Source organism: Suncus etruscus, chromosome 19 (assembly GCF_024139225.1).
Source record: "Suncus etruscus isolate mSunEtr1 chromosome 19, mSunEtr1.pri.cur, whole genome shotgun sequence".
NCBI classification, from domain to species: domain Eukaryota; kingdom Metazoa; phylum Chordata; class Mammalia; order Eulipotyphla; family Soricidae; genus Suncus; species Suncus etruscus.
Window position 1 is genome coordinate 10,442,461 of NC_064866.1, and position 23,116 is coordinate 10,465,576.

The window sequence follows — 23,116 nt, forward strand, 5'->3', positions numbered from 1 at the left end:
ACATAAAAAGCTGATCTTAGGACCGGAGTTAGCTCACAGGCTGAGTCTATATTTCGCATCTTGGAAGCCCAGGTTTGATCCCTGTATCCCACGGTTAGAAGTGATGAGTCAAGGTCGGAGTCATCCCGAAGCATTACCAGCTGTTACCCTAAACAAACATTAACATCAGGTAGATATTAGACTCGGGGAGAAGTGATGCTCTGACTAAGGGTTTTTAACCTAAATTTGTTCGTAATTTTTTTTGGGGGGGTGGAAATGTCACACCCATTGATGTTCAGGAGTTAGTCCTGGCTTTGCACTCAGGAATTACTCCTGGCGGTAATTGGAGGACCATATGGGAAAACAGAGAACCAACTCAGATCAACTGTGTGCAAGCAAGCACCCTACCTGCTATACTATTGCTTCAGCCCTTTTTTAAGCTAATACTTTTCCATAACGCTTCTCATGTTGTTTTCCTTTATGCTCATTTTTTAAATTGTTTATAAAATAGTTTCTTTAATAAGCAACATAGGTGGTTTTTATTCCCCAATTAGATTTTTTTTTTTGGTTTTTGGTTTTTGGGTCACACCTGGCAACGCTCAGGGGTTACTCTCAGCTCTATGCTCAGAAATTGCTCCTGGCATGCTTGGGGACCATATGGGATGCCGGGATTCGAACCACCGACCTTCTGCATGCAAAGCAAATGCCTTACCTCCATGCTATCTCTCTGGCCCCCCTTCCCCCAATTAGATTCTTAAAATGTGTGATTTTTAAGATTCCGCATAGGGACCAAAGGCAAAGGGGTAAAGCACATGCCATCATGTAGCAGGCCCTAAGTTTGATCCTCGGCACTACTGAGTTTGGGTCTTGTCTGGAACCAGACTGCCAGGCAGAGAATCTCTGAGAGTATCAGCCCTGTACTAAAAGACCTGTTTGAACATGGGAGGTTCTTTAGAAATAAAATAGTAAGGGGAAAAGATAGCCACCTTGTTTGCAGTACTTTTATAAAAGAACTATCCTCATGAAACGTTACATAAAAAATTGTTTCTCTTTACAATCAGAAAGATGACTATTGAAAATGGATTAAAAAATAACATGGTCAGGAAGACATTAGAAATATACCAGGAGGGCTGAAGAGATAGCATAGCGATACGGTGTTTTCCTTGCACACAATTGATTTAGGACTGATGGTGGTTCGAATCCTAGCACCCCATATGGTCCCCCATGCCTGCCAGGAGCAATTTCTTTTCTTTTTTTATCCCCCGGGCTCCCACCTCCAGAAGCAATTTCTGAGTGCAGAGCCAGGAGTAACTGCCGGGTATGACTCAACCCTTCCCAAATATATATATATATATATATATATATATATATATATATATATATATATATATATATATAATATAGATAAATATATATATATCTATATTATATATTTCCCAAATATATATATGTGTGTGTATATATATATGTATATATATATGTATATGTATATATATATATATATATATATACGGTATTATGAAGAACTTTCCCCATTTAGTGAAAAAAAAAGCTAGAATTTGAGTTCTTTTTCTTTTCACTATGGATGATTTATATAATTTGACTTTATCTAATCCATATATATAATTTGATAAAATTTTCTACAGTACAATAAAGCAAAATCTTCATCACTAGGCTATTCTATTTGAGGAAAATATTATGCAAAGTAAAATACAGTTACTGGAATTTAATAATCTTAGGTCTGCTTTTTCCTTTGTCATGCTGATATATTAAGGTGAATTAAATCTCTTTATGGCATATATGATACACAAGAAAATGCTTCTATGTTCATTTTTTAGTAATAGGTTGTTTGTGGTTTGAATGGTAGCTTTATCAACTTGTATTTTCCTGGGGCTGGAGAGATAGCATGGAGGTAGGGCATTTGCCTTTCATGCAGAAGGTCATTGGTTCAAATCCCGGCACCCCATATGGTCCCCCGAGCCTGCCAGGAGCGATTTCTGAGCATGGAGCCAGAAGTAACCCCTGAGCGCTGCCGGGTGTGACCCAAAAACCAAAACAAAACAAAACTAAAACTTGTATTTTCATAAGCATGTCTCTATTAAATATGAATTGCTAGTTTATGGCTTTTTTTTTTCTAGTGATGTATAAAGCAAGCAATCCATTTTTCTCCTTGTTGGGGGGGGGCATTTGTTGTGCTAGATGTTGCTTGCAGTGGTGCTTGGGGGGGATTCTTTTTAGGATTAGATTTAGGTCTCCCATATTCTAAGTAAATGCTCCAACTCTGATTCATTTTTCCAGCCCTACCAATTGTGCTAAAACAAAAATATTTATTTTTATATTAATATCATAACATCAGATATCCTAGAACTGAAAATTTTTCAGAAAGTATTTAAGTATTCCAAGATGGTAGATATTAGTTCTATATCTGTGACTATTTTTACTATTTACTACATCGTAATAGTAGTTCCTACTTCTGTCGACTGTTGTCATAAAGTTAATGAGATATAATATGTGCTTAACACAATGCTTACAAAGAATAAACACTCGATGGATGTTAGCTTTTCTATTAGTATTTCCATTAAGTCATCAGTCAGTCTTTGTTTAAATAGTTCTAGAGCTGGAGTGCCTTATTTTGAGGTGCTTGCTCTACTGCTGGCTGTACTGAATTTAACCATTAAGAGCTGATTTTTTTTTTTTATTCTTTAGGCTAAGATATTTCTACAGTGACTTACAAATGAATGATAAAGATACACTTTTAAAAATAATTGAATTTTCTTGATTCTAAAATAACATGAATTCAGTTACACATTTTATGGGAAAAAATACCATTTCATTAAATGTGTGCAGTTTAAGGGTATCATCATTTTGCACTCTCCTCACCTAACCTGTTTTTTATTTGTTTATTTTGGTTTGGGTGCTGTGCCCAGCAGTCTTCAGGGCCTAATTTTCTGCTCAGTGCTGAATGGATCATTCCTGGCAGGACTCGTGGACCACACAGTGCCTGGGATTTAACTTGGTCTTCCCCTTGAGGTAGAAGAGATAGTATAGCTGGTATGGCTCTTGCTTTGCACTTGGCCGACCCAGATTCTTTCCCCAGCATCACATGTGTTTTCCCAAGCTCATCAGGTATGATTCCTGAATGCAAAACCAGTAGTAATTCCTGAGCACTACTAGGTGTGGTCCCAAATAACCCAAAATAACCTGAGCTTTCCACATGCAAAGCGTATGCTCAGTCCCTTTCTGGCCCAAATCACCCATATTTCTGGATGCATCCCTAACTATCCCAAATGGAAACTTTGGGGTTCTTCTGTACTCCTAACCCACTTGATTCTAATCAGTTACCACCTTTTGCTTCTGTTACCACTCTGTCTGCCCTCCATCTTTCTGGATCATGTTGAAAGTTTCTCTGGGCTTCTTCCCTCCTACTTCCTTTCGCATAGCAGCCAGTACCACATTTGCCAAATTTTTTTTTTTTTTTTTTTTTTTTTTTTTTGTGGTTTTTGGGTCACACCCGGCAGTGCTCAGGGGTTATTCCTGGCTCCAGGCTCAGAAATTGCTCCTGGCAGGCACGGGAGGACCATATATGGGACGCCGGGATTCGAACCGATGACCTCCTGCATGAGAGGCAAACGCCTTACCTCCATGCTATCTCTCCGGCCCACATTTGCCAAATTTAAAGTGACGCCAATTTCCTTTAAGTTCTCCAATTGCTTTATCTCTTTGGAATTAGTTCTCTCTATTTGCCCATTTTGGGTTTGTTCACTATTATATAATCTCATTTTGACCATCCTCTTCCTTCTCATATTATATAATTTAATATAACTAACTTTCTCTAGTTTCTGATATTTATTCTTATTTATTATGCTCTGGACCTTTATGCATATATATCACTGTCTTTGCCTAGAATGCACTTCTTTTTTTTTTTTGTCACTTAATAACACACTTATTTTTAATGCTAAATAATACAACATTATCTATAAGGATGATACTTTATACACTTACTGAAAAACATTTTGAATGCTTCCACATTACTTTTGTTTTAATAATTTTTATTGTAACCAATGTGAATTACAAGTCTTTCTCAGTAATATTTAAGGTACATAGTGTCATTGAATCAGGGGTATTCCCACTACCAGTGTTGTCCTCCCTCCACCCCTGTTCACAGTCCCCTGGACTAGAATGCACTTCTTTAGTACCCATTCTTTTCTAATTTTCAAGTCTTGAGTATTCCAATGTGTGTATAAATTATAATATGGTTATAATTATTCTGGATTAATTATATATGATATAATTATATAAGTATATTAATACAAGTAATACACTTTATTAATAAAGTTTATACTATATAGGGAGATGATATATTTTTACAGCACTCTTTCCTTCCTTTGTCATGCTGTGTATTGACTTCATGTTGCCTTTATATGTCTGATCTCTTGATGACAAGGTCCACATCTCTTGTTCTTGGTTATATCCTCACTGTGTTACATATTAATAAGTGCCTGATATTTTTTCTTAATCAGTGCATAAATAACTGCTCATCAGTAATATATAAGTATTGTCTGTCAAAGAAATATGCCATATGATTCTCTTTAGAGAGAATATCTCTGATCTCTGATGCCTACCATCAATCACATAGGATCCCTTGAGCATGGCAGGATGTGAGCCCTGAGCACAGAGCCAGAAGTCAGCCCTTGTACAGCAGGGATGTTCTGAACTGTTCTCCTGTCCTCCCAGTCCCCCCAGAAACATTTTAATTTGGGCACAAGATGACTGTATGAAAGTGAGTAGCATATGACCAGAGGCTGATTTCTCTGAAAGAGGCTAGTAATGGTTTTTAGTTTTAGAGGACAAACTTTTTCCTTTCCTTCTCTCTCTTCTCCTCCTCTGACTCCTCCTCTGAAATAAGTTCATCCTTCATATTTCATGAGTCCACCGACTTAACTCATCTCAAAAATGCTCAGAGAAGGGGCCGGGCAGTGGCGCTAGAGGTAAGGTGCCTACCTTGCCTGCGCTAGCCTTGGATGGACCACGGTTTGATCCCCCGACGTCCCATATGGTCCCCAAGCCAGGAGCAACTTCTGAGCGCATAGCCAGGAGTAACCCCTGAGCGTCACCGGTTGTGGCCCAAAAACCAAAAAAAAAAAAAAAAAATGCTCAGAGAAGAAAGCAATCTTACAAATCATAAACTCTGACTGCCTCGTTATAGAAGATGTTTAAGCCTTTTTCCACATAAGCATCAGAGGAAATCAACATCTGAGAGGTAGTAATTCAGTGTTAAGCTTTTCAAGGGAGATAACTGAGTGAAATGGAACGATTGATTGGGTAACAACCTAGCCTGTTCAAAGGAGGAACAAAAACCTAATGGAGGTAAGAAAAGACTGCATCGAAATTTACTTATTTGTCTTTCAGAACCATTTATTCTGGCTTCAGAACTCAAGTCCTGCCTCTGATCGAGTCAGTGCAATAATTTGGGAAGGCACTGAGTGCAAAAAGATGGATATGTCTGTGTTAGAAATAAGTGGCATCATCATGAGCAGGGTAAGCTTTAATTAGTTTCAGATACAAAGTGTATTTAGTGACCAGTAGCTATATTTAGTGACCAGAGCTGTTCTTGATTAAACACTTTGAAAAACAAACAGCGTATTTAAACTTTTGTAGTTCTATTATTTGTCTGTATTTGAATATGTTATTTGTTTGCATTTGCATTTATATTATGCCAGAGCAGCAATTCTCTGTTTTGGATGCAGAAACAGAAAAGAGCATTGTGTGTAACATCCCAATGTGCCAGACATAGTGGTAGGATTTGGAGACTTGTTAATGAATTTTAGTAGTTTATTTATTTATTTTTTTAGTTTGTTGTAAAGTCTTTATGTACATGACCAAATGTTCAGGTATGCTTTGCTTATTCTTATGCCACTTAAACTCAATGATAATATTCAAAGTTGTAATATGTATATCACTTTTGTTGTTGGCTTTGTTTTTGGGTCACACCCGGTGGCCATGCTCAGGATTACTCCTGGTTCTATGCTCAGAAATCACTCCTGGCAGGCTCCAGAGGACCATATGAGATGTCGGGATTGAATTAGGATCTACTGCATGCTGGGCAAGCATCCTACCTGCTGTGCTATCACTCTGATCCCAAACACTTAATTTAAAATAATTTTTGTTTGATAAATGTTACCCCTGTATTCCGTTAACTATGCGATAATTATATGATTACATTGATTCCCAGGTTAATGCCTATCAGCAAGGAGTTGGCTATCAGATGCTGGGAAATGTTGTCACCGTTGGACTAGCATTTTTTCCTTTCGTATACCGACTTTTCCGTGAGAAGAGCCTTGACCAGCTAATGAACATCTCAGCTGCAGAGATCTTGACACTCTTTTGTGGAGCACCACCTGTTGCACCTATTATTGTTTTGTCATTGATCAATTTTTTTGAACGATTATGTCTTACTTGGATGTTTTTTTTCATGATGTGTGTGGCTGAGAGAACATATAAGCAGGTTGGTAGAAAATGAATGCAGTTTGCTTCCTTCGCCAGCATCATGGCCAGATACTTGTCTTGAACGGCAAAGCCCTGATTTAGAATTATGGTCTAGATAGTTCCCCGAGTACCACAAGTTGTGACTCCAAAGCAAAAACAAGCAAGCAAAAAGCTACTTCCCTCTGTTTTGGTGTGCAATATTCCACTGAGTTTGTTTTTGGTAGTCTCTTCAAAAGTTGATTTGGGCAGTGTAGGATCAATAAGTGGACTTTTGGTATTTGTGGGTTTTAAATACATTATTGATTATTCATGAAAGTCAAATGATAATCTAAAATGAACTTACGTGTGGGAGTAGTTATGTTAGCTAGCAAGGAATGTAGCTGACTATTAGTACATTACCTCAGTGTGATTTCACTGCAACATACCTTTAATATATATGGTGATATAGTTTCTGTGAACAATGGCCATGAATAAATAATGGAACTTGATAAGAGAATCCTCTTATGAGACTATGTTGATTTATGTGTATAAGAAATAAGAGTTTGATCGAAGATAAAAATTTGTGGATAAGCCAGAATCCTGCATATCCACATTTGTATTTGTGAAGTTGGGGATTCAGAAAGGTTTACAAAGACTATTATTCCCTGAAAATGTCATGAATGAACAATGTGAAGAGGGATATTAATTATATATATATATATATATATATATATATATATATATATATATATATATATAAAATGTGTTTTGAGAGCAACAGAGTAATGAGCTATTAATATTCCCATGGTCTCTCAGTGATTAGAATTTTATTGTCTAACACCTTATATGTGGTTGGAATGTTGTTGGCAGTTATATAAGTACTCATGTGGAAAGACAAATGTACATTTCACTTTGTATTTTTTTCAATATCTTCTAGAGATTTTTATTTGCAAAACTTTTCAGCCATATTACTTCTGCCAGGAAAGCCAGGAAATATGAAATACCTCATTTCAGACTCAAAAAGGTGGAGAACATTAAGATCTGGTTATCACTGCGTTCCTATCTGAAGGTCAGTTTTGTTTGGTTAACAGTGGCATGTGCAAGAATATGCAGAGAACATGCTTACTGAAATTTCTTGCAGCTAGTACACAATAGGCAAGTGTAGCTCTGAGTATTGGCCAGGTTCATCAGTTTAGCGAATACCAAATTGGAAGGCATCTATGTGCAAAGCTGGTAGGGGTGAGCCCACAGAGACTGCACAAGAACAACCAGTGCTGGTATGGATGTTGGGAGAATGGATCTAACCACCAGAAATGAATGAGAGTCCACATGAATACTTTTATAATCGCCAGAGGTTATTTCTGGACTCAGAGCAGGAGTAACCCCTGAATATTGCTAGGGTTAGCCCCAAAACAAAACTAAATAAAAAAATTAAATATCCAATGTCAGGACTTCCTTGTAAATTTTTATTTTTTAAATTATTGTTTATTGTTATTATTATTATTATTAATTTACCACACTTGGTGGCATTCAGGGATTACTCCTGGCTCCACACTCAGTAATCACTCTTGGCAGGCTTGAGAGATCATTTGGGATGCTAGGGATCGAACCCAGGTTTGGCTGTGTGCAAGGCCAATGTCCAACCTGCTGTGCTACACTCTGGCTCCTCAAAATGTTTTTTGTGTTTGCTTTGTTTTGGGGTTACACCTGGCGGCTCTCAGGGGTTACTCCTGGTTCTGCACTTAGAAGTCACTCCTGGCATGCTTGGGGGACCATATGAGATGCCGGGATTCGAACCGGGGTCCATCCGGTGTTGGCCACATGCAAGGCAAATACCTTTCCACTGTGCTATCTCTCCAGCTCCTCAAAATGGTTATTTTTAAAGTAGGAAAATTTGGGCTGGAGTGATAGCACAGCGGGTAGAACATTTGCCTACCACATGCCTGACTCGGGTCTGATCCTTGGCATCCCATGTGGTTCCCCCAAGCAAGCACTGCCAGCAATGACTCCTGAGCTCAGAACGAGGAGTAACCTTTGAATGCTGCCAGATGTGGTCCCCTCCCAAAATAGTAGTAAAAATTCATACAGTTAATGATAAGAGGCCTTTTGCTTTTTCTTACCTTAGTATGTTAGCTTTAATGTAATATTTTGACATTATTTTATACACTCTGTCAATGATACCTGCCTTTTTCCACAGAGACGGGGTCCACAGCGCTCAGTAGATGTGGTTGTATCTTCAGTTTTCTTACTGACACTTTCTATTGCTTTCATTTGTTGTGCCCAGGTAAATGTTTCATATCTGGTTTTGTGAACAATAGAATTATTTTATTGGGCTGGTTTTTGTTTTTGTTTTTCTTTTATTATTACTTTGAATATATGTTATTTTTTGGGAAAATAGAATCAAGGTATTTTTGAAATGCTTTGGAACTCCAAAGCATTTATTATCTTCTCATGAAAAGAGTTCTAAAACAAGAAAATGCTTCACTTGTCTTCTCACACTCCAATAAATCTCCAGTTTTTATAGTGAAATTGGTGGGGGCAGATGTTTGGGTCACTTCCAGCAGTGTTCCAGGGTTATTCCAGGGACTACTCCTAATGGTGCTTGGGGGACCATATGTGATGTTGAGACAACCAGGGCTTGGTCAGTGAATAAATAATAGATAAGAAATGAGGGAAAGGTTTAATTAAAAAACAATAAAAATTATAAAAGGAATGAAGTTAGAAAACCTATTTTGCAGCCATCCGGTATCCTTTAACTATCATGAAAATTTATCTATTACGGGCCAGAGCGGTAGTACAAGAGGTAAAGCAGCCAGCCCTGGTTCCATATTTGCATCGCATATGCACACCAGCAGTGTATGTGTGTGAGAACAGTGGTTCTCAGTCAGCCTTGGTGTGCCTGCGCACTTCAGAGATCCACTGATTTTGGCAGCTGAAAGCCACTGTTAGACAACTTAGTATGCCCGGAGCCCGTAGTTGGTCTTATGGCAGGATGCTTCATGGCTGTGGACACCCTGTTTTTTAGGCCAAAAGTTTTTCCTTTATATTTTTCACAGCTTTTGCTGTGCTTATGCCTGCCCTTTTACTTTACTTTTTTTTTTTTTTAATTTTTAGTTGGGGTCTCTTGTTTTTTTTTTTCATAGAACCTTGAGACACAAATTACTTTGTTTTACCTTATATTTCTGCATTTTTCTGTAAAATGGAAGGAAGGAAGAAGGAAGGAAGGAAGGAAGGAAGGAAGGAAGGAGGGAAGGAGGGTGGAAGAAGGAAGGAAGAAAAGAAAGAAGGAAAAAGAAGGAAGCAAGTAAGCAAGCCATGGACCAAATGGAAGGAAGGAAGCCAGCCAGCCAGTCAGCCAGCCAGCCAGTCAGCCTTAGACCAAGGACAGAAATAAATATTCAAGCCAAAGTCAACAACAATAAAATTTAGAGACCCAAACTATAACAGTTTAAACTTAAAATGGACCTGTTCTACTGGTAGGCCAGGGGGTAAAGGGCAGTGATATAGGATGCACTCTGGGTTCATTGGTGGAGGGAGGTCGACACTGGTGGTGGGAATGGCCCTGACTCACTGTATAGCTGAAATTCTACAATGTGGACTTTGTAGATCACAATGGTTTTAGTAAAGTAAACATTTTTTAAAAATGAAAGCCACTGTTGTAAAACTGAGCTTTTTTATTTGTTTGTTTTTGGCCCACACCCAGCAGCACTCAGAGGTTGCTCCTGACTCTACATTCAGAAATTGCTCCTGGCAGGCTCCGGGGACTATAGGGGATGCCAGGGATCGAACCCAGTCTGTCCCAGCTCAGCCACGTGCAAGGCAAACGTCCTGCTGCTATTCTGTCACTCCGGCTTCCTTTGTTTGTTAAAACTGGGCTTTTTAAACAATTCCAACCTGTAAACCCTTTTTTGACAAAGAAATATTCTTATGTGACCCTGGGTAAATAGATCTGATAATAAATCTGAAAGGTATTTTTTTTTTTTTTTTTTTTTTGGTTTTTGGGTCACACCTGGCAGTGCTCAGGGGTTATTCCTGGCTCCAGGCTCAGAAATTGCTCCTGGCAGGCACAGGGGACCATATGGGGCGCCGGGATTCGAACCGATGACCTCCTGCATGAAAGGCAAACGCCTTACCTCCATGCTATCTCTCCGGCCCCTGAAAGGTATTTTTAAGCAACTCTTTAAGCTGTTTTGCCACCCCCATATGACTCCTTGTGGCATCACTATCCACGGTTAAGAAACTTGATTTTGAGACCAGAACTAGTCACGTTAGTAAGTTTGAGGCTTTGAAAAAAGAAGTATTATAACATTATAAAAATATACAATAGCGTGAGAAGACAAGTAATGCATTTTCTTGTTTTTAGTACTCTTTTCAGGAGAAGATAATCTAAGAAACAAAGGTCTTTTGATTAGTTGGAACAGATATTAATATCTGCTTGATCTTCTGCTTTAAATATTAAAATATTGTTTTAGTCATAAATGTTTTTAAATTGCTAGAGTAAAGAATGATGGATGTTTAGGCAGTTGGAGGATTCAAATTTATTTTGGTGCTACTTTGTCTAGGTTCTCCAAGGACATAAAACTTTCCTGAATGATGCTTATAATTGGGAGTTTTTGATCTGGGAAACAGCTTTATTACTTTTCTTGCTTCGCCTCGCCTCATTGGGATCTGAAACCAATAAGAAGTACAGCAATGTTTCGATATTACTTACCGAACAGGTATTGATTGATTCTTGGAATCAGTGATTGGGAGAATGCTTTAGGATTCATGTATGAGATTTGATAGATTCTGCCACTTGCTACCTGTGTGGCTTTACAGGCTACATTGACATTCTGAAGTGATTTCCTCCTTGTAGAATGAGGATAATATATTTCCTATTTGCTCTTAAAAGAGTTGACCTACTAGGGCTGGAGTGATAGTGCAGTGGTAGGGCATTTGCCTTGCAAACGGCCGACCCAGGACCAACGGTGGTTCGAATCCCGGCATCCCATATGGTTCCCTGTGCCTGCCAGGAGTGATTTCTGAGTGCATATCCAGGAGTAACCTCTGAGTGCCACCAGGTGTGACCCAAACAAACACAAAAAAAAGATGACCTACGGCTGGAACAGAAGTACAGTGGGGAATTTATGTGGCTGATGCTGGCTCAATTTCTGGCATCCCATATAGTTCCTTGAGCACCGCCAAGAGTGAATCCTGAATGTAGAGCCAGGAGTAGCCGCTGAGCATCGCTGGATATGACTCCAAAACAAAACAAAACAAACAAACAAACAAGAGAATTAAGACCTAGTAGATTAAAAATACTTGACATGCTATAGTTACTTTTATTATAGTAATGAACCATGTTTTTCATCTCATTATATTACAAATATTAGCCCTGTCAAGGTACTTTTCAAATATCTTTAATACTTTTTTTTGGTTTTGTTTCTTTTTTTTTTTTTTTTTTTTTGGTTTTGGGGTCATACCTGGTGATGCTCAGGGGTTACTTCTGGCTATGCGCTCAGAAATGGCTCCTGGCTTGAGGGACCATATGGGACACCAGGGATGGGACCCAAGCCCATCCTGAATCAGCCGTGTGCAAGACAAACACCCTACTGCTGCGCTCTCGCTCCAGTCCCTCTTCAATACATTTCTGAATTTTTTAAGTATCATCCATGGAATACACTGTTCAGAAAATATTTGTTATTTATTATGTAAATGGGTACTAGTATTGAGAAATATTTTGTATAAGTACAAAGAGTATAATTTTATTTTAATTTCACGATTATTGCTGAACCTAAAATTTTTGTATGGTTAGTTTTTTTTGTTCTACAATTATTGAAGGATTATTAGACTATTATATATGTATATATATGTTCGTTCTGTATATATTTTCATTTAAAATTTACTTTAATTTGTTTCTTTCTTTAGATTAATTTATATCTTAAAATGGAAAAAAAGCCAAACAAGAAAGAACAACTTACTTTAGTAAACAATGTATTAAAGCTATCTACCAAGTTGTTGAAAGTAAGTAAGTCGTATGATACACATTTTTATTACCATTTAAGTTATTTTTTTCTTTTCTGGTTTTAGGGTCACACCCGGCAACACTCAGGGGTTACTCCTGGCTCTGAGCTCAAAAGTCGCCGTTGGCAGGCTCTTGGGACCATATGGGGTGCTGGGATTCGAACCACTGTCTGTCCTGGGTCGGCTGCGTGCAAGGCAAATTCCCTACTGCTTTGCTATCTTTCCGGCCCTACCATTTAAATTAAATCAGTGCTATATTACTTGGAAAAGATCCTCCTAATATTATATGCCAATCATTGTAAATTTACATGCTGACTTAGTGGTTTGGGGTTTGTGACCATAGGAGAAAAATTTCTCATCTTGCTATTAAGTTCTGTCTATTGGTCACTGGGAAAGAAAGCTCTCAACAGTCATTCTCATTCAATTCTTAAACAGCGTGTACTAATCATTTATTTAATTTCACTTCATTCAGTTCTTTCATGTCTTTGTAGGAACTGGACACACCATTTAGACTCTATGGACTGACGATGAATCCCTTAATCTACAATATCACACGAGTTGTCATCCTCTCTGCCGTCTCAGGTGTCATTAGTGATCTTCTAGGATTTAATATAAGAGTAAGATTTTTGCAGTATCTAAAGTTATAATGTCTGATAGTCTTTGTGTGTGTACATGTGGGGGTGCATATGTCCATGCTTTTGTATTTATAACTAGAGCAACCTTTTTTGGGGGGGCCACACCTGGTGATGCTCAGGGGTTCCTCCTGGCTATGCGCTCAGAAATCACCCCTGGCTTGGGGGACCATATGGAACTCCAGGGGATTGAACCTCGGTCCGTCCTAGGCTAGTGTGGGCAAGGCAGAAGCCTTACCGCTTCCACCACCGCTAGGGCCCAAAAGCAACTTTTGTTCTGTTCAACTCGATCCATGGTTTCTTTGAGTTCTTTGAGCATCTTCCATATTGCTAGTCTAAAGTCCTTATCTGAGAGGTTGATTAGTTGGTTGGTCATTATCTGGTCATCAGAATTGTCATCTTCCTTCTCTATGTCTGATGCTGGCCTGCGTTGTTTCCCCATTGTCACACTTGTATTGTGGGTTTTTCTACGTGTTGTGGTGGTATTCATTGGCTAAATGATGCAGGCAGCCACACTTCTCTGGCTCCGCCCTTTCTGGATGGGCCGACTTGCCTCCAAGGGAGGGGAGTCCTCCATGGATGAAGCCTCACACAGGATCAAATCTTAGGTCCGAGCACGCAGCAGAGAAGACAGTCCGGAGAGAAATGCTGGGCTTCAGTGATCCAGCACAGTTCTTAGTGTGATTTTTTCTTCTTGTTGCGATGGTGTTCTTTTCTTAGAAAGAGCGCACGGCCGCGTAGCGAAGCGGAGCTAAGTGCTCTTTTGGAGCCTCTTTTCAGCCCACTCCCAAGAGGTTCACGCAACAGGACAGTAGACAGACACACACAGGCAGCACTCACAAATTTTCACAGTCGGGCCCCACTGGGCAGGCGTAGTTTTATCCAAAAGCAACTTTTGAAATCAAGAAACAAAATTTGGTGGCCCAGGCTTGATTTTTTTTAATTAAATCAATTAATTCATTTATTTTGAACCATGTGTTTTTGGTGCTTGAGAGTATCCTGGCTGTACTCGGGACGATGTGGTGCTGGAAATGGATTGAATTCAGTTGAACTCAGGCCTCCTGCATGTAGAGAATCTGCTCAGCTCACTTACATATTTCCAGCTCAGGTCTCTGGTATTTATTTATTTATTTATTTATTTATTTTTTGGTTTTTGGGCCACACCCGGTAACGCTCAGGGGTTACTCCTGGCTATGTGCTCAGAAGTTGCTCCTGGCTCGGGGGACCATATGGGACACCGGGGGATCGAACCGCGGTCCGTCCAAGGCTAGCGCAGGCAAGGCAGGCACCTTACCTTTAGCGCCACCACCCGGCCCTGGTATTTATTTTTAATATTTTTTCAGGACTAGAAATTGAATCCCTAGGCACACATGTGCAAGGCAAGTGCTTTACACTTTACACTTTACTACTTCTTTTCTGTTTTTGTGGTGCGAGTTAAACTTATCTCTAGCAACCAGGACATGCACTTTACCACTGAGTCACATCTCCAGCCTCATTTTTTTTTTTTTATTTAAAAGAGTTCAATAAACTTCATTCATGGAGGAGATCTGAGGGGCTTCCTTAAAAGAGCTTGGTAAATATACTTGAGTAGAATGAATGAAAACCAAAAACACTTGAAGCAAGTTTTATTCCTTTATTATTTCGTATGGCTGTACTTGCTTGCCAGAGGTAAACTTTTTCTTCTTTATATAAATGACTTGGATTTACATAGTCATGTAAAATATACGTATAAGCCCCAAATGTTTGTCTTAAAACTAACTCATTTTGTTGGTTTGTTGTTGTTTTTTTCTTAGCTGTGGAAAATTAAGCCATAAACTGAGCCCGTGCGCCTGGACTCTTTTATCTTGGCATCAGTGATTCACCCACGATGGATAGGATGGCTGCAGAATCAATCCCGGAGATACTGGAGAGGTGCCTCGGCTGTGCTTCATCTAACAGATGGTGTTTCCATAGGAAGAGTTTCCTAACTGGGTGTGCATGCCAGCTAAAAAACCTGTTTTTGTTTTTTGTTTTTTTAATTTATATGGTTTTCAAACAATGTGAATAGTCAGGAGATAAAGTTGTGTTTGGTAACTCAAAGACTTTCTAAGTTAGGAAGTTTATTCTGAGCATTTCAGTACCGTGGCACTTATGTTTACTGGAAATAGACTTTTGGGTAACTATAGTAACTGTCCAAAGCACGAATCCTTGATGCAAAATATGCAAATTCGGTACTTTCTATATTATAGTCTATAGTATTGGAGATTTCACTTATCTAAAAAGATCAAATTTAAACTATTTAAAATTGAACACAAATAAAGGAACTTTACTGGAGAATTTTAGTTTCTAGGCTTTTTTTTTTGCTGGCGAAAGAAAAAAATTGTTTGGATGAGTTTCTGCACCACCAAGAAATTTTTAATAGTTTGTATTTTGGAAGTTCATCCTAATAACTGTAGAGTTTAGTGATAGAATCACGTGTATAATGATGCCATATAACTCAGCAAGAGAAATATAAGAATAAACACTTTCATCCTGTGCATCCTGGTTTTTCTAGGTAAATCATCTGAATTGTTAGAACACTGAATTGTTAGAACACAGCAATAATCACTTATCTCTTGTTCAACTTACTATGGCTAAAACTGTACAATTTCAAGTCTCAGTGTATGTAGGTATCCAAACTATGTCTTTGTTGATTTTGTTGTGTTAGCTCCTGTTACATATGTGTATGTTAATGAATAATCAAGTGGTCTATTTGTAATCTTGCTCTCCAGTCATATGCTTTGAGGAATCTCTTGAAACTAGCTGAAAGCCTAAATATTTGGTGATAAGATTTTGTGAAATTTTAAATTTAGAAACTTAGTTATTACTTGCAAAGCATCTATTCATATGAAATCAGCATTATCAGTCAGATATGTACTGGTATGCAGAACACCCTAGTTTTATGGGGATGGTTTAAAGATATCTCAGCAGGGCCGGTGTGATAACACAGTGGGTAAGGCAAATTTGCCTTGCACATAGTTGACTCAGGACTGACCTGGGTTTAATCCTCAACATCCCATATGGTCCCCATGTCTGCCAGGAGCAATTTCTGAGCGCAGAGTCAGGAGTAACCCCTGAGCACTGCCAGGTGTGGCCCTAAAACCCTCCCCCACCTAAAAAAAAAAGATATTTCAGCAGTCTAGAGATTGAGGTCAAACTGTTTGTATTCAAATCCTTGGCTTTACCACTTACGAATTTTGTAGTCTGGTGCAAGTTACTTCTCTTCTTAGCATCTCAGTTTTCTTATCTGTTAAGTTAGGAAAACAACCTAGTAGGCTTGCTAAGATACTTCTTTTTTTATTGTTTTAGTTTTTGGTTTTTGGTCCACACCTGGTGACGCTCAGGGGTTACTCCTGGCTATGCGCTCAGATATCGCTCCTGGCTTTGGGGTCCATATGGGAAGCTGGGGAATTAAGGTGCATCCTGGATCAAATGCCCTACGCTGTGCTATTGTTCTGGCCTCTAAATCAGATACTTCAAGATACTTAGCTCAGCAGTATTTGCTTTTACCTATTAAATTCACAATAAACATTTGTTATTACTATTTAAAACGTTTTTTGTTTTGTTTTTAATTTTTTTTACTATTTAAAACTTTTCAAGTCTCTTATGAATAGATGCCTGTGAAGATAGAAACATAGGAAAAAAGTTTCTGATCTAGATGTGCATTTCCAAAAATACATAACAATTTTAAATTCTGTATAAGGGTTACAATATTTTTTCTTTTTTATTATTTTATTCATTTAAAGAAAAAGTACCACATAGTTGGCATAGTTTAATCACAATACATTTGTTTCCAGATAAGTGAAAGCCAAATTATTGGAAAAAATGGAAAGAAAAAAATAAAATGGAAGAGGAGAAAAACGTAAAATGTATAGTAGTGCTCAATTGTGGAAATTATTGTATCACCAGAGTAGCCATTATTACAACGGCAAAACGTTTAGTAAGCTCTTGTTATATGTACAATCTGTTAAATTGGGGTGTTCCTTTAGGGATGACAGCATCCCTAAACAAATGAAGTTGTCCAGAAATTCAAAGCTATCAGAATACAAATTTTAAGGGCATACACTCAGCTGCAGTGCCTCCTAGAAGAAGGCTTGGTTAGGATATGGTGACTGCATTTGTGGGTGTGGTTACAGCTGCCTGGCTTTCCCAAAAGAAGGGTGATATGGGGTGTGCCCACACGCCCTGCAGAGAAAGACCTGGTGATGGCAGCCCAAAACACCTGGCATACCTGAAGTGTGGTCAGATCGGCGTCTCTGCAGGGAATCTCAGAGGGTCAGTGGTGAGGCGGGTCATGGGGAAATGGTGATTCAGGGTAATAGAGGTGGCAGGCATGGCTTTGGCAGGGTGGGGCGATGGTCCCCCATCCTCCTGAGATGGCCAGTTTTGTGCCACCTGGACCTGTGTAGCCATAATCTTTCACGGCTTGCTTTACATCTTGTTTGAGAAAAGAATGAATCTGTGGAGATGGCCGGATTCAAACCTGTCGAGGGTTACAATATTTTTTTAAAGTAAAAGCCCTTTATCGTGATATCTTTAAAGGGAACAATTCTGTAAATTTTTTGAGGGCTGTACAGATATGAGTTTGATGTGTACTTTGTAAAATATGTGTAAACATAGTTCATATTAAAACTTGAGAATTGGGCTACAACCAGTTGTGCTCAGGGATCACTCCTGACAAGGCAAACGTGGTCCCACTCACTGTAGTCTCTTTCCAGCTCCATTTGGGAATCATTATCGATTCCTTCCTTCTAAAACCTCACATTTGATCACCAAATATTTGAAAATGAATCGACTTTGTGTGTCTTTACTCCTCCATCCTCTCTTCCTTTACTTCTTCCACTCTAGTTCAAGTCAACATCGTTTGGTGGTTCTTTTCTTTGTTGAGGTGACACCTGATGATATTCCGTCAGGGATTACTCCCAGGAATCATTCTCCCCATGGTGCTCAGGAGGGGCTTCACCAAGGGTGGTGCCAGGGATTGATTGCTCACAGAGCAATCCTCTACCCCTCTCACCATCATTTTTATAATTTTACTTCTTGTCTGGATGCCTGATATTTCTTTCTCCTCCCCAAGCTAAATACTGCTTTTTTTGTTTGGTTTCTTGTGTTTTTCTGTGTGTTGGTTTCTTGTGTGTGTGTGTGTGTGTGTGTTGTAAGCACCCTATCTTGTATTTCTCTGCCCACCCACCCCACCCTTCTTTCATAAATACAGCCTTTAACCTAGAGAATTTGCTGCAAAAAATGTGTTAAAAAGGGGGGGGGGTGGGCCCGGAGAGATAGCACAGCGGTGTTTGCCTTGCAAGCAGCCGATCCAGGACCAAAGGTGGTTGGTTCGAATACCGGTGTCCCATATGGTCCCCTGTGCCTGCCAGGAGCTATTTCTGAGCAGACAGCCAGGAGTCACCCCTGAGCACCGCCGGGTGTGGCCCAAAAACCAAAAAAAAAAAAAGGGGGGGGGTGGGCACAGCCATAGCACAGTGGGTAGGGTGTTTGCCTTGCACGTGAATGACAAAGATTTGCTACCCAACATCTCATATGGTCCCAGAGTCTGCCAGTAGTAACCCGAGTGTTCTGGGTGTGGCCCCAAAATAAGCAAAACAAACAAACAAAAAAAAAAAACAGTGTAAAAATTTACTTTTTCTTTTTGGATCGCACCTGCCAGTCAGGGGCTATTCCTAACACACATTCCCAGCAGTATTTAGGGGAACCATTGAGCACTGGGAGTCAAATCTACGCCTCTTAAAGGTAAAGTCCTTTGAGCTATATGCCAGCTCCAGAACAACATTTTTAACAGGATAAAGAGCAGGAGATGCAGATATCTGAGGTAAGTAGCATGTTTCATGTATGTGACATCCTGAATCCCATATCTAGCACTATTTTTTAAAAAGCTAAACAAAAACAAAATAAAAGCATCAGCTTGTTTCATCTGATATGTTTACTGGGTTCATTCTTGGCTTTGCAATTGTTCCTTATGGAAAAACACCATCCTTCTGCATGCAAGGCAAATGGCTTACCGCTTTGCTATCTCTCCAGCCCCTCTCTTTTTTGTCTGCTATCATTTCCCAGAGCCATAGGACAACTTAAAAATACGGATTTTAGGAGAGATAGCACAGTGGTAGTGCGTTTGCCTTGCAAGCGCTGACCCAGAACCAATGGTGGTTCGAATCCCAGCATCCCATATGGTCCCCTCTGCCTGCCAGGAGTGATTTCTGAGCAGAGAGCCAGGAGTAACCTCTGAGCATCACCGGGTGTAGCCCAAAAACCAAAATAAAAACAAAACAAAACAAAAGAACAACAACAAAAAAAACCCCGGATTTTAGGAGCTGGAGCAATAGCACAGTGGGGATGTCATTTGCCTTGCACATGGCCAACCTAGGTTCAATCCCTGGCATCCCAGTCCCCAGCCTGCCAGGAGTAACGTCTAAGTGCAGAATCACTTGGGTTGTGCTCAAAAGCAATATATGTATATGTATATACACAAATTTCATATTTTTTATTCTTTTTGGGGTTGGTGTTGGGTTTTTATCCAGAAGGTGCTCAGGGTTTACTCATGGCAGTGCTGAGGGGATTATGTGATGCCAGGGATCCAACATGACCTTATCTACAGTACTGTCTCTTTGGCCCATTTCAGTTCTTTTTGACTTTCCCTAAGGTGAAGATGTATCTCCCTTTCCCTCCTCATTATCCCCCCGCTCATCAGTTTTATGTATCCCTTACACCAAGGTCTTTCTCAGAGTAGGCTTGTTCCTGCAGAGTTTAGTTTCTCCCCAGTGGCTTTCTTCTTCCCTTAGAAGGGCCTTCTGGTGACTGTATTTTAAGCACTTTCCTAACTTAACCTTGTTACCACTGATATGATTCAGGTTGGAGGGCCAGACCATAGTAAAAACAAAAACTACGAACAAATTCCTGCATTGAATGAAGATTAGATTTGAAATAAAAAAGATTAGATAGCATTCACTTACCATATCATTTACCATTTTCAACTTGCAACTTGATGGTTCTTCTACCCTCAGTGCTTTTCTATGATTTTTGGTTCTTATTTTTTGGGTTTTTTACTTTTATTTTTGGGCCTCACCCAGTGGTGGACTTACCCTTGCTCTGTACTCAGGGATCACTCCTGGAGGACTTGGATGGCCTTATGGGATCCTGGGAATCAAACCTGGGTTAACTTCGTACTTCAAATACCTCACCCAGTGTATTATGATCCCTCAGAAGCGTGGGAACTAAAAAGATTTGGTAATACTTACATGTTACTATGAAATTAAACTAGTATATAAAAACAACTAGAAGGGGCCGGAGAGATAGCATAAAGGTAAGGCGTTTGCCTTTCATGCAGAAGGTTGGTGGTTTGAATCCTGGTGTCCCATATGGTCCTGAGCCTGTCAGGAGTAAACCCTGAACGCGCCCGGGTGTGACCCAAAACCCACCCAAAATAAACAAAAACAAAACAAAACAACTAGAAAAAGAAAACTTGGATCAGGCAGTTTCCATTTAGTTGGAATAATAACCATAGGATAAGAAAAACGTCTATTTCATTTTATAATTTGTTATAGCATATGGAATTACTGATCTCAAATTGCTGTGGCAATATAATTTAAATTTTCTAAATATGCCCCATCTATAACATAAGCCCAAATAAAAACTTTGAAAAGCTGAATATCCAAATTCTTGTTTAATTGGGGTATGATTATCTTACCTTTGAGAGATATGTAGAAAAACTCTAAATACCAGGATTTCTCACCTAAGTATAAACTAAGGGATTTATGTTTATATTTTCAGTTCATTGTAGAAAGGTGTAAGGTATTCCATCCCCCAGTGCCTTCTGTTGATAAATTAATCTCATCTGGATGGTCAGACCCACCCACAACTGGTTTTTGAATAAAGAATAAAAGGTGCTGGCTGTGGAAAAGGGAGGCGGCAGCAAGGAAGCTTGTAGAGACAGAGAAAGCTCCTGAGTATGCACATGGCAGAAAAAGCTGTGAGGAAATAAAGCAAGCTGACTCCAATGAAACTGAATTATTTTGCCACTGCTCCCCTTCTTCAGACCCAGTGGCAGAGGGGCTAGAGGGAGGCCTCGTCCAACATGTGGATTTATATATTAAATCAACAGAGAGGTAAGTGGAAAAATAACTTGTTTTCTTTTTTTTTTTTTTTTTTTTTTTTTTGGTTTTTTGGGCCACACCCGGTAACGCTCAGGGGTTACTCCTGGCTATGTGCTCAGAAGTTGCTCCTGGCTTGGGGGACCATATGGGACACCGGGGGATCGAACCGCGGTCCGTCCAAGGCTAGTGCAGGCAAGGCAGGCACCTTACCTTTAGCGCCACCGCCTGGCTAAAATAACTTGTTTTCAAATTAAACCCATGTTTTACATTTTTTAGATTGTTAACATTCATAAGGGGCACGAGGGGCCTCACTCCCAAATGCAGCATATGATTTGCAAATTCATTGATTTTTATATTTATTGACTAATTTGTCATTATAAATAACCCTTTGCTTTGTGCAGTTATTAGCACCCATCTTGAATAATGATGTTCGAAGGTTTAAAATGTACAGTAGGTATAGACCTTTTCTGTAGCCGGTCCTGACCGAAAGGATGTAACTAGGTACTATTAGGTACTTGTGTTTTAAGGACAAAATAAGCCTCTTGCTTTGTGTAACAATAGTTTTGCCTGACTTTAATAAAGATACTGTAAAAATGACAAATGCCCATGGACTCTTAGAATGTAATTTTAGGCTAAATTACAGTATTTCACTGTTTCAATTTTTTAATATATATGAGAGTTCTTAGTTGATATGGTTCTTTCTTTTTATATTTTGGAAGAGGGAGCAACACCCAGAAGTGCCCAGAAGTGCTTAAGTGTTACCCCTGGATGTGTACTTAGGAATCACTCCTGGTGGTGTTTGGGAGGACCATATTGAATGCAGGATCAAACCTAGGTTGGCTGTGTACAAGGCTTTAAGGTTCTTAAGGCTATTGTACATAGCAGCACTGAAAATTGATGAAGATTAGTGGAGCTCTAAACCAGTTAAAAGACAACAGATTTCATGTTATAGTTATAACATGCTTTAAACAAGTCATTGAATTGTAGTTGTCCCCTAAATCAGTCTTAACATCGAAAAGCAGTTAATTCTTAGGCACTGGACTGTGCCATGATATAGGAAGCTGTTCCAATGTAGTTTTCTTTTTTTTTTTTTTTTTTTTGTTTTTTGGGCCACACCCGGCGATGCTCAGGAGTTACTCCTGGCTGTCTGCTCAGAAAGAGCTCCTGGCAGGCACGGGGGACCATATGGGACACCGGGATTCGAACCCCCCAACCACCTTTGGTCCTGGATCGGCTGCTTGCAAGGCAAACGCCGCTGTGCTATCTCTCTGGGCCCCCAATGTAGTTTTCACACCAGAATAAAAGATGACTTTTGTGATTGAGTCGGTGTCTCTGAGTGTTCTAGGAGCACACCACGCATCAGGCTTTGATCTGGGTAAGTCATGAGTCAGATAAGAATGGATGGTAACTACTTTGGATATTTTTTTGTCACTTTAACACCCAATTCTCTTTTTTTGGGGGGGGGGTTTGGGTCACACCCAGTGGCGCTCAGGAGTTACTCTTGGCTCTACACTCAGAAATCGCTCCTGGCAGGCTTGGGGGACCACATGGGATGCCACTGTCCTTCTGCATACAAGGTGAACGCTCTACCTCTATGCTATCTCTCCGGCCCCATAGAGTGATACTTTTAATAGTTTTTTTTTTTTTTTTTTGGTTTTGGGGTTCATACCCAGCAGCACTCAGAGGTTACTCCTGGCTCTACATTCAGAAATCACTCCTGGCAGGCTCGGGGGACCATATGGGATGCCGGAATTCGAACCACTGTTTCTGCATGCCAGGCAAACACCCTACCTCCATGCTATCTCTCCAGCCCCTGAATGCTTCACTTTCTTTTGTGTTTGTGTGTGTGTGTATGCATATGTGTGTATGTGTATGTGTGTGTGTGTGTGTGTGTGTGTGTGTGTTTATTTGGTC

General features: G+C 39.6%; 1 protein-coding gene across 1 annotated transcript in view; it reads left to right on the forward strand.

Annotated features, from left to right (window-relative positions):
* The window catches only part of PHTF1 (putative homeodomain transcription factor 1), a 51,278-nt gene extending 36,296 nt beyond the window's left edge, over positions 1 to 14,982 (forward strand). The window contains exons 11-18 of the mRNA XM_049765689.1: positions 5,389 to 5,517; positions 6,212 to 6,484; positions 7,382 to 7,513; positions 8,642 to 8,728; positions 11,007 to 11,162; positions 12,352 to 12,447; positions 12,939 to 13,064; positions 14,873 to 14,982. Coding sequence (XP_049621646.1) covers positions 5,389 to 5,517; positions 6,212 to 6,484; positions 7,382 to 7,513; positions 8,642 to 8,728; positions 11,007 to 11,162; positions 12,352 to 12,447; positions 12,939 to 13,064; positions 14,873 to 14,893 — 1,020 coding nt within the window. The 3' untranslated portion in view covers positions 14,894 to 14,982. The remainder of the gene's footprint in view (positions 1 to 5,388; positions 5,518 to 6,211; positions 6,485 to 7,381; positions 7,514 to 8,641; positions 8,729 to 11,006; positions 11,163 to 12,351; positions 12,448 to 12,938; positions 13,065 to 14,872) is intronic.
* Positions 14,983 to 23,116: the final 8,134 nt, after the last annotated feature.